We start from the raw sequence: 12,049 nt of genomic DNA, 5'->3' as shown, positions 1-12,049 counted from the left end.
AATTTCTGTGTGTAATTTATTTTTTATTCATTGAATGCCATCATTAATTTATTAGTACAATCTTTAAAATATTTGTAATAATAACTTAATGGATAAATTATAATATAAAACATGCTGATTAAAAATTGCTCTGAAAATTAAAAACTCATTATATGAATTCTAATGTAAATAATGAAGATTAATAAGGATTTTGTTGATGAAAAATAAAAATTGATTCATTTGTGGAAAATAAAAATTGTAAAAGCAAAATGGTCAATTGAATGGTAAGTCACTAATTTTGGGTGTGTGTGTGTTTTTTATTTTTATTTTTTTTTGATATAATTGAATGTTAGTTTCACTCTTTATATTAATTCCAATCCAAAATGATAAATATCAATTAAATATTTCACTCCTTATATTATATTAATTCTAAACCAAATGATAAATACTAATTAAATTTGTATTCCAATTACGAGGGTATAGTGGGAAGTGCTACATGTACATAATTGTCTATATAATGGTGTCCATAATTACATATAACACTGGATCCAACCTTTAATTCAAATTTCACACTTTTACATCAACAATCGGATGATTGTCACATCACATTATGGACACTATTATGTGCAATAATTATGTACATATAAGCTTTTCCTAAATTATATTGTAGAAGATGTAGATGTAGATAGATTTAGTTGTTTTTAAATTCAAATTAAAAAAATTATTTGTCTAAGTACTTTAAATAAGCCTAGCCAAACATGCACTCGGTCAATGTTTTCTTGCGAACAAGTCTCAACTAATCATTTTCTGCCAAAGTTTCCACATTTTTTTGTAAATATAATCCACGGTACGCTCATGGTATTACTAAGTGAAAGGATTGAAACTTTTTACATATTTTTCTACATTTTATGAATTTTAAGACTTATTTGATGACACAGACCTTCTCAATTCTTAGCTTAACCTTGGCATTTTTTATTGTTGTGTAAAGCGACTAGGTTTAGGATAATAAAATAATGAACTGTAAAATATTTCTAAAAAAAAAAATAAAATATCACTTTTTTATTAATATCGAAAGGAACCCTTTACATATTTATTAATATCGATAGGAACCCTTTACATATTTATTCCACACTTACATGCAAGACGTTAAACACTTAATAACAAGCATAGAAAATAAGCACTCAACTTTCTAGATTACATAACTTTTCCTTATTTCATTTCATATAAGTAGATAATATTCGACAAGTCCCAGTTCAAGTTCAAGTCCAAACCGTCACATCATTATTTTTGCATCTCAACCGTCCATTTCAATCAAGGCTTCCCAATATGATGACTCTCGATATCCTTAGTGAGATCAATGAAGAAGGCAAGCAGTGTAATTGGATGTGGAACATCCTCGTTAGGCATCTCGTAGTCTAGAGTCCACGTTACCAAGTCGATGTCCCCTTTGGTTTCAATATGAATTTTTATGATGAAATTCTTGTAGAGCTCCATCAAATCTCCTTCAAGCATCTTGAATGTTATTGACTTTTTCTCCTCATCTATGGCTTCAACCACTTGCTTTGCAACCCTTTTTTTCCCATCTGTGCTTCCCACAAAGTTAAATTAATAAAAGGCTATCAAAATTCTTGAGTTCTCTTAAAATTAAGTTATTAAATAAGTAATGGGTTTTTGAGAAACAAAGAATATGGTTTTTTAAGGTTTTCACGCGCTTTATAGCTATAACAATTATGGTCGCCTTTTATGTGATCTGTTTTGAGAAAGATTGTTAGACATCATGGAAAAGAGTACAAGAAGAAACCAGTTGACTTAAATAAAGAGGTTTTAAAATAACTAGATCGCAAGTATTTAGGTGACTCTTATAACCTCAACAGTAAATAAAGAGGTTTTAAAATAGCTATAACAATTATGGTCACCTTCTATGAGATCTATTTTGAGAAAGATTGTTAGACATCATGGAAAAAAGTACAAGAAGAAACCTTTAACTTAAATAAAGAGGTTTTAAAATAACTAGATCACGAGTATTTAGGCGACTCTTATAACCTCAACAGTAACTTCCCTTGACTTATGGAATAAGATCGATTCATACAGAGTAAAAGACTCTCTACTTTTGATAGATTTTCTATCATTCACTCAATGAATAAATGGGAAGTTGTCACAAAAGCTCACGGTCGATGAAAGTCGATTTCATAATAAAGTAAAAGGTGAATATGGGTTTACCATGAGTGTATTTCCAGCAGATAATGGAGCCTTCTTTTCCAAATTCTCCTTGGTGCAAGTCACAGCCATGAACCTTCTCAGGAGCGGTGGTGGAGACATGGTGTGGTCTGTGTGTGAATAATTCATGAAAGACATCTCCCCCAGCTTTGAACTCTATTTGGGCTACCAATTTTCCAAGTAATCCCATTATCCTAGATTGGATTTAACCTAATGCAGATGAACACATAACTATGTATCATCACCCTATTATATAGTTGAATCGTAGTTGACGGTGGGATCAACTTGTGCTATTCTAATATTTCCCCTTTTATTTTATTTATTTTCTTTTAAGAGTTTCGTGTATACTTTAAAAAATCGATGGACAATGACTTCTATAGTTAAATACCAACAAATAAGGGCGAAATTGCTGCGTTGGTCCCCAAGCTATTGACTTAATTTGTTGCAGTATTGTTTGTTTCTGGGTGAGGTGTTCCTCAACTTATTAATTTCGATGTAGTAGCTAGTTTCCACCCGTTTGGCCATTGAGTAGTCAATTTTATTTATTTATTATTATTGAAAGACCATTTTATCCTTATGTTGATTAAGTGTGCTAAAAAATACAAAATAGAAACGAGAAAATGGAAGAAATATAGAAGGATAAAAAAGGAAAATTTTACTTGTACATAATTATTGCACATAATAGTGTCCATAATGTGATGTGACAATCATCCGATTGTTGATGTGCAAGTGTATGATTTGAATTAAAGGTTGGATCCAGTGTCACGTGTAACTATGGACACCTTTATGTAGATAATTATGTACATGTAGCACTTCTCAGAAAAAAAGGTCTCTAATGTTCCCCCACCAACACCGGTGTCAACACACCACCATCTGATTAACATGGACAATCGTGATTAACACATTGAGAACTATCCACTTCAACTAGTATTTCCACACATTTCACCACTAAAACAAATATTTTCTACATTCCACGAATATTATAATATCAATCGAGCCGATGGGTCCAAATCGACTCTTCCCACGATAAATAATGACAATGGCCAATCATAGAGAATAACAATGATTAAAGAACTAGTAACATGAAATGCTGTTGCTGGAAAGCAATGAAACTGAGAATTTGGACTTCCGTCTCTCTCTCTCTCTTTATTGCCTTTCCAATATAGTTTCGTTACCAATTTACTCCTCAAAATTATAACAAATGAGATGCACGACTTGTTTGAGGGCCAAAATGATAGAAAACATCTTATAAGGACCAACACAAAAAAATAGATAAGTTTGGGACCATGCTGCCAAGAAAGTTAAGGTCCACTGTTGCAAGTTTCCCATAAATAATTGTATGCAAGATGCATGAATCGAGTGTGTATTTAATATTATTTTTCAGAGTATAGTAATAAGATAGAGATAGAGCGTTGAGCATTTATCGTACATTTTCTAGAGAAAGATCATTGATAATTTATTTATTGTTGTAATATAATAAAATAATTATTAATGATTATTTAATATTATCATGATACATATATGTGTTTTATCTAGTTTAGACAATTTATTTCATTTCAATTGTAGATCTTATTTTAGACTATATAAATATAGGACATTGATTCTTAATAATACATACAAGTTTATTGGCAGTGCAATTGCTCAAAACATGAATTTGACTCATCATTGTATTGAGACGATGACTTACGGAATTCTAAATTTGAAGGTTTCTTGAAAGACACAAAATTCCTTATCGAAACAACCATGACAGAGGTACTCTGTTGATTTGTGTGTGTGTGTTTGTTTGTTTGTTTTATGTGGTCAGTAGATTACCTAGTGCTCATGAATACGCTTCTTATGCAATTTATTATTTCAAATAATAATATGTTATTTCGATATTTCAAAATAATATTGATATTGCTCTTAAAAAAACGATAATAAAGTACAATGTGCTCTTAAAATAGCACATATTTTGAAGAATATATCATTTATAATTTATGAATTTGTATTTATCCCTAAAAGAAAAAGTATGATTTATGTTATATGAACATTGATTATTATATGATTATATAATATTCAATCTTATTATTCGAAATTAAATAATTAGATCATATCTTATATTGAACAAGAGTTCAATTTGATTGGTATGACTAGTTGAACCATCAACGGATCAACAATGATGCAAAATCAAAAATTCAAATGGACATCCAATGAAGAACCAAAAGATTCTTCATCCAATTAATTCCTATATGTTATTTGTTCTATTTATTGAAAATTGATCATTAGACATCACTAGCTAAAATAGAGACTGAATTCCCTATATTTCTGAAAATTAATCAGGATGATGATAAATGGTGTCCCATTATCCTCCATGTTGACGTTCTAAATATTATTTGTCTAATAAATTTAATGTATACTAGATGATTGTATGGTATTCGCAACCTGAAGTTAGTGAACTTACTGCTCAAATTTAAAATTATCAGCTTAATTTTGAGAGTGTACAATCAAGACAGCGTTTTGTTAATGCTAATGATTTTGAATCTCAACATTTTAATAAGTTTTAGTTGGGATGTTGATAAATTGTTTAACACTATTATTTGTTAAACTCCTCGAATTAATTGAGAACAACGTTCTTCCTAATTCTGTGGGAAAGCTATTACACATCATGTCAATATCATACTTCTCCCCATTATAATTGATTTATAATCAAAACCTAATTTCTTCATTAGATTATTTGATATTGCAATTAATCCACCACATTTCAATGAGATGAAAATTAAAGAATGCTGAAAAGAAATGCATAGTTTTGTCCTTTATCTTAAATGGATGATATTTGATAACGCAAGTTACTGATTGTCAATTTTGACTAGACAATTTGTTAGCATTATATTTGATATATTTATGGCACATCTAAAGCGTGACGGTGGACGATTCTAAAAAAAAAAAAAAATCTTCAATCAAAACGAAGCAATTAGCAAAGATGTTCTCATTAAAGAGGCATATACTTTTGATGAGTATTTAGACATAACAAATTATAAACTTCTAGAAGAGGTTCATGTACCTGATATGTTAAAAATTGAGACATCTCAATAAGTTATGTCATTACAGAAAAGAAGTAGAATCGAAAAGAAAAGAAAAAATTGTCTAAAATACTTTTGCACGTGATGTACTACATCATATTATAAATATCAAGGATATCAAAATAAATTTATCACCAATCGAAGTAATGATTGGTTAAATGAAATAATACGATCATACTAAATTGAATTTACTAGAGAAATTTGAAATGATCTACAATCCGAAAAGTGTATACTTATACTAAATGAAAATGAAAAAAATTAAAGTTGTAATATGAAATGTACAACTCTTTACATAATAAATGTTAAAAAGACTTGTATAAATAAATAAGTTATCATATGGTGGAAATAATTACAAGTCTTTATTTCATTAGCGTGATAATGCATGAAATTTGATGCGCATGTAATAAATGTGATTTTAAAAAATTTATCTTGTATAATTTTGATACTATCCCGAAAGAATTTAATCTACATGAAGTATAATTCAAGTGATATTGTATGAAGGAGAGTACATACACATTGTACTCTTTTTCGCTTGACCAAGATTTTGTCCAATTGAGTTTTCCTGACATGGTTATTAATAAAGCAACTTTTGTAGTGTAATCAAAAGAATATTTGTATTCTTTTTTTTTTTCATTAGGATTTTTTCCACAAGGTTTTTCTTAATAAGATTTTAATGAAACATATTCTTTGTGCAATGATATCCTTAACCTACAAGACATTTATTCTAAAAATTATATACTTTTATATGTGTGAAACTCTCGAAAATTGATAAATATCTCATATGAAGACGGTGTTTTTTGAAAATTATGTAAGATAACATGAGACATACTTCATCAGAAATTGTAATATTAAGGCCATTGATGCACGAGACATGGATAGCTTGATACAAGAATTGAAATTAGAGAGATTAACTGTACTCTTTTTCTTTTCATCAAGTTTTGTCTCGCTAAATTTATTATTTCAAATAATAATATGTTATTTCGATATTTCAAAATAATATTGATATTGCTCTTAAAAAAACGATAATAAAGTACAATGTGCTCTTAAAATAGCACATATTTTGAAGAATATATCATTTATAATTTATGAATTTGTATTTATCCCTAAAAGAAAAAGTATGATTTATGTCATATGAACATTGATTATTATATGATTATATAATATTCAATCTTATTATTCGAAATTAAATAATTAGATCATATCTTATATTGAACAAGAGTTCAATTTGATTGGTATGACTAGTTGAACCATCAACGGATCAACAATGATGCAAAATCAAAAATTCAAATGGACATCCAATGAAGAACCAAAAGATTCTTCATCCAATTAATTCCTATATGTTATTTGTTCTATTTATTGAAAATTGATCATTAGACATCACTAGCTAAAATAGAGACTGAATTCCCTATATTTCTGAAAATTAATCAGGATGATGATAAATGGTGTCCCATTATCCTCCATGTTGACGGTCTAAATATTATTTGTCTAATAAATTTAATGTATACTAGATGATTGTATGGTATTCGCAACTTGAAGTTTGTGAACTTACTGCTCAAATTTAAAATTATCAGCTTAATTTTGAGAGTGTACAATCAAGACAGCGTTTTGTTAATGCTAATGATTTTGAATCTCAACATTTTAATAAGTTTTAGTTGGGATGTTGATAAATTGTTTAACACTATTATTTGTTAAACTCCTCGAATTAATTGAGAACAACGTTCTTCCTAATTCTGTGGGAAAGCTATTACACATCATGTCAATATCATACTTCTCCCCATTATAATTGATTTATAATCAAAACCTAATTTCTTCATTAGATTATTTGATATTGCAATTAATCCACCACATTTCAATGAGATGAAAATTAAAGAATGCTGAAAAGAAATGCATAGTTTTGTCCTTTATCTTAAATGGATGATATTTGATAACGCAAGTTACTGATTGTCAATTTTGACTAGACAATTTGTTAGCATTATATTTGATATATTTATGGCACATCTAAAGCGTGACGGTGGACGATTCTAAAAAAAAAAAAAATCTTCAATCAAAACGAAGCAATTAGCAAAGATGTTCTCATTAAAGAGGCATATACTTTTGATGAGTATTTAGACATAACAAATTATAAACTTCTAGAAGAGGTTCATGTACCTGATATGTTAAAAATTGAGACATCTCAATAAGTTATGTCATTACAGAAAAGAAGTAGAATCGAAAAGAAAAGAAAAAATTGTCTAAAATACTTTTGCACGTGATGTACTACATCATATTATAAATATCAAGGATATCAAAATAAATTTATCACCAATCGAAGTAATGATTGGTTAAATGAAATAATACGATCATACTAAATTGAATTTACTAGAGAAATTTGAAATGATCTACAATCCGAAAAGTGTATACTTATACTAAATGAAAATGAAAAAAATTAAAGTTGTAATATGAAATGTACAACTCTTTACATAATAAATGTTAAAAAGACTTGTATAAATAAATAAGTTATCATATGGTGGAAATAATTACAAGTCTTTATTTCATTAGCGTGATAATGCATGAAATTTGATGCGCATGTAATAAATGTGATTTTAAAAAATTTATCTTGTATAATTTTGATACTATCCCGAAAGAATTTAATCTACATGAAGTATAATTCAAGTGATATTGTATGAAGGAGAGTACATACACATTGTACTCTTTTTCGCTTGACCAAGATTTTGTCCAATTGAGTTTTCCTGACATGGTTATTAATAAAGCAACTTTTGTAGTGTAATCAAAAGAATAATATTGTATTCTTTTTTTTTTTTTTCATTAGGATTTTTTTCACAAGGTTTTTCTTAATAAGATTTTAATGAAACATATTCTTTGTGCAATGATATCCTTAACCTACAAGACATTTATTCTAAAAATTATATACTTTTATATGTGTGAAACTCTCGAAAATTGATAAATATCTCATATGAAGACGGTGTTTTTTGAAAATTATGTAAGATAACATGAGACATACTTCATCAGAAATTGTAATATTAAGGCCATTGATGCACGAGACATGAATAGCTTGATACAAGAATTGAAATTAGAGAGATTAACTGTACTCTTTTTCTTTTCATCAAGTTTTGTCTCGCTAGGTTTTCTTGATAAGGTTTTAACAATGCAACATTTTATTACTCTAAATTATTTGTACTTTTTTTTCATTTTTTGGCATTTTTGTTTCATCGAATTTTTCCCAACAAAGTTTCAATGAGATAATTATTGTAGAAATATTCATTAAATGAGAATGTTGTAAAATAATGAGATAATTATTGATAATTATTTAGTATTATCATGATACGTAGATAAATCGTAACCAGTTTAAAAGATCTATTTCATTTCAATTGTAACTCTTAATTTGGACCCTATAAATATAGTATACTAATTCTTAATAATACACATAAATTTATTGACTTATATTCTCTCTTCTCTTTTTCTCTTTTCATAACATTTATCAATAATGTTATATGCACAAATTGAGAATCCTCTTCATGTGATATGGTAGGTAAAATAATAAGATCAATTAAATGTATGAATGTAACATCCACTCTATTAACGTTATTATATAACGTCACTTCATATTGGAATCATCTGCAGTTTGAATTTATAACATTACTCTATATTAATATAACATTAGTTCTTGTTTAATTAAGCCCCTGTTTGGCCCCCATTATGTGGAAAAATTAATGAGTGAAATAGTATTTTTTTGAAAAATGAGTGGTTGAAAAAGAAGGAAAAGTTTTTGATTTACATGTAATATTATTTTATGAAAGATTGTGTGGTTGAAAATAGGAGAGAGAGAAATGAAATGTAATGAAATGAAAATTAATGGAGATCAAACACGGGTTAAATTTTGCTAAAATTTTATCAATTTTAACTATACATTTTATAAAATTCACAATCAGGGTCGAAGCTAGGACTGAACCAACAAATCTTTTCAACTAAATTAATATGTAAAAAAAAGTTCCACATAAAAAAGAAAAAAAGAAAAAAAAAAGAATCTTATAATATATAAAGAAAAAATGAAGTTGGCTAGCCTAGGCCAGCCCTTAAATTTGCCCTTGTCCACAATTTTTAAATTGCATATTTTAGCACCTTCTATTAAAATGTACTCAAAACTTTTATCAATTTTTTTTGCCAAACTACTCCTTATTTATTTATTTATTTTTTTTGTCCCATTTGTATTGCTTTCATGATAGATCTCGAGAAAGATAAACTCCGGAAGCGTTGAGCATTTAATGCGAAATCAAAATAAAGATATGGCACGTGCATCCGGTAACACCCCACGTTAAGCATGACGTGTTTAATATGTTCATTTCTAGTTATGGATGAAAAAGATTAAAAAAAATAATAATAATGCTATTTAGTACTTATCTGGTAAAGATATTGATAATTGATTTTTTTATTATTAGAAATAAAGTGGATCTTACTCGTGAAAGAAGAATTTAAAAATGACGACTGAAATAATAAAATAACGGTTAAAAAATTGATTTTAATTAGATTAATAGTTGTACCAAATATGCTCTTAATTTCATTGGGTTATAATTCCAATTTATGTAGTGCTAATGTGATAGTAAAAGATCCTAATTCCTAATTATAATTCACACAAGCTTTGTTAAATGAGGGTGTTAATTTATTGATTTCTTTTAAATTGGTTTATATATAATATTGTTGATAAATGACATGATGAGTAAGACAATAATTAGGGATCTTAATTTAAATAAGTCCTTACCATATGATCCATGTGTTACATCCTCAATAATGCTGCTTCTATTTGCTGGGAAAAATAGTTCAGTAATTAAATTATTTTTAAATTTAATCGTGTAAACATATGGACAGAGTATAATAATATAGAAAAATGAAAGGCTAGATTTGGTAGAAGTAGGAGTTGGACTCTCTTTCTTAAAACGAAATTGTCTCGCACTGTTGCTGACGGTTTATTGACACACATCTTCCGAAATATAAATATAACTTTTCATTATAAGATCACTTCAAATTACAAGATCAACAAATTGTGTTAGTTAGGGACGGCAACGGGGAAGGTTCGAGTGGGGTGTCCTCACCCCGCCCCACGCCGTCTCGCCCAAACCACACCCCGCCCTGCCTTAGAAGAGGTGGGTTGCGAGCGGGGTAATTTTTTGCCTCATTAAGTTTCATTTTTTTTGTTTTTACATTTCAAAAGTTTGAGTTGTCATAATTAACGAATAAAATACAAATTTAAAAAGGGTTTTTAACGAATAAATTATCTAGAAAGAAAATTATTCTTAATCCTTTTTTTTTTCTTTCAAGGGGTGGGGCATCCTTGCCCCACCCCATGCCCCGTGACGGGGCGCCCCGCCAACCCTTTCTGGACGAATTTTTTTGCCATCACTAACTGTTAGTGTTTCATACTCTATACAGATGAAATTGGATTTCTAATGAGTGCACAATAATTTTGGCTATAACAATTATATGCAGGAGAGTGTAGGGACTTAAAATTTGACTGAGAAATGAAGTAAAAAAATGTGCAATCATATTAGGTTTGTATATAATATACAAACAGATATTTAAGACAAGGCCCAAAAAAATAATAAATAAATAAAAAAAAAAGGAGGAAGGAAACAGAACTTTATTCCAGAATCCGGTTAGTATATCCTCCATATTTTTAATTCAAAATTGCCAACAATTTCTTCTTTTTAAGCTGCTCAATTTTGGTCTTATTTTCTTATTGATCCAAAAATAGTTTTGAACAACTATGCCCCTATTTGTCAATCATTTTACCACATTATTTTTTCTACAGTACTCGTTTTCAATCACACATTCTTCATTAAAATAATATTACACGTAAATAAAAAAATTTTCCTTCTGTTTTAATCACACATTTCAACATCAATCACTATTCCATACATCATTCTTTGAAATTAAAAGGGCACAAACAGACCCTATATATACTAGAACTATTTTCTTGCGATGTGGCCTTCGTCCCGTAATCGAATAATGCGTCTCATTTAAACAGAAACAATATGAGAGATAACATTGAGCTACATGACTTTATTTCAGACACTCCTTGTATTTTAAAATTCATACTAACCTTTCACATCTATAATTTTGAATATTAAATACACTCTTAACTACATTTTGAGTCATATATCATCTAGAATGACGTTGATATACCTAACGTATCCCCTTGAAAATAAAAAATAAGTTTATCTACAATTAGTTGTAGTTAGTTTGCTCAACTAAAATATAAGAACATGAAAATGAGGTTGATATACCTAGAATACCCTTTATGAATATAAAAATGAAATTATTAGCAATTAGTTGTAGTTGATTTGCTCTACTGGAATATAAAATTGTCAAAATTTGAAGGTCTATAATGTTTTTATGAACTAAAATATACTATTTTCTAGCTAAATTGTACTCATGTTCATATTTAACATCTTATTTTAGTTTATCAATTTATGAATATGAGCATTTATTGTTTAAGTATCCATTTGTTAATATTTACATCATGTATACATAATATAAATAATTAATGAAAAAGATTTTAATCATTTATTACAAAATTCTTCAAAAAAATTTAGATTTAAAAATTTCTACAGTCTTGCATATGTGCAGTGTCTTTAAATATTAATTTATTATTGTACGGAACAAATGAAATTTTAATTAAATTTCAAATATGTGCAGAAAATTTCATTTTTACATTGAGAAGCTGGGGTTTAATTTAGGAACATTAATCCCATTTTGAATGATATGACTCAAAATGTTGTCATATGGTGTATGTGATGTTG

At 28.2% G+C, this 12,049-nt stretch overlaps 1 protein-coding gene across 1 annotated transcript; it reads right to left on the bottom strand.

Moving 5' to 3' along the window:
• Window positions 1–1,014: 1,014 nt before the first annotated feature.
• On the bottom strand, window positions 1,015–2,531 carry LOC111411103 (kirola-like). Its single transcript, XM_023041670.1, has 2 exons — window positions 2,200–2,531; window positions 1,015–1,562 (listed from the first exon to the last, which is right to left on the bottom strand). Exons 1-2 carry the CDS (start codon window positions 2,384–2,386, stop codon window positions 1,291–1,293), a joined length of 459 nt encoding a protein of 152 aa, XP_022897438.1. The 5' UTR covers window positions 2,387–2,531; the 3' UTR covers window positions 1,015–1,290.
• Between the last annotated feature and the right edge of the window lie 9,518 nt (window positions 2,532–12,049).

This window comes from Olea europaea, chromosome 2 (genome assembly GCF_002742605.1).
Source record: "Olea europaea var. sylvestris chromosome 2, O_europaea_v1, whole genome shotgun sequence".
NCBI lineage: Eukaryota > Viridiplantae > Streptophyta > Magnoliopsida > Lamiales > Oleaceae > Olea > Olea europaea.
The sequence above is the reverse complement of the archived record's forward strand: the minus strand, read 5'-3'. Positions and strand labels throughout refer to the sequence as shown.

Excerpts from the sequence above, each read along its gene's own strand:
- LOC111411103 (XM_023041670.1), bottom strand. The coding sequence starts at position 2,386 with ATGGGATTACTTGGAAAATTGGTAGCCCAAATAGAGTTCAAAGCTGGG. Across the intron at positions 1,563-2,199 it reads CTGCTGGAAATACACTCATG|ATGGGAAAAAAAGGGTTGCA; the intron begins GTAAACCCATAT and ends TGGGAAGCACAG.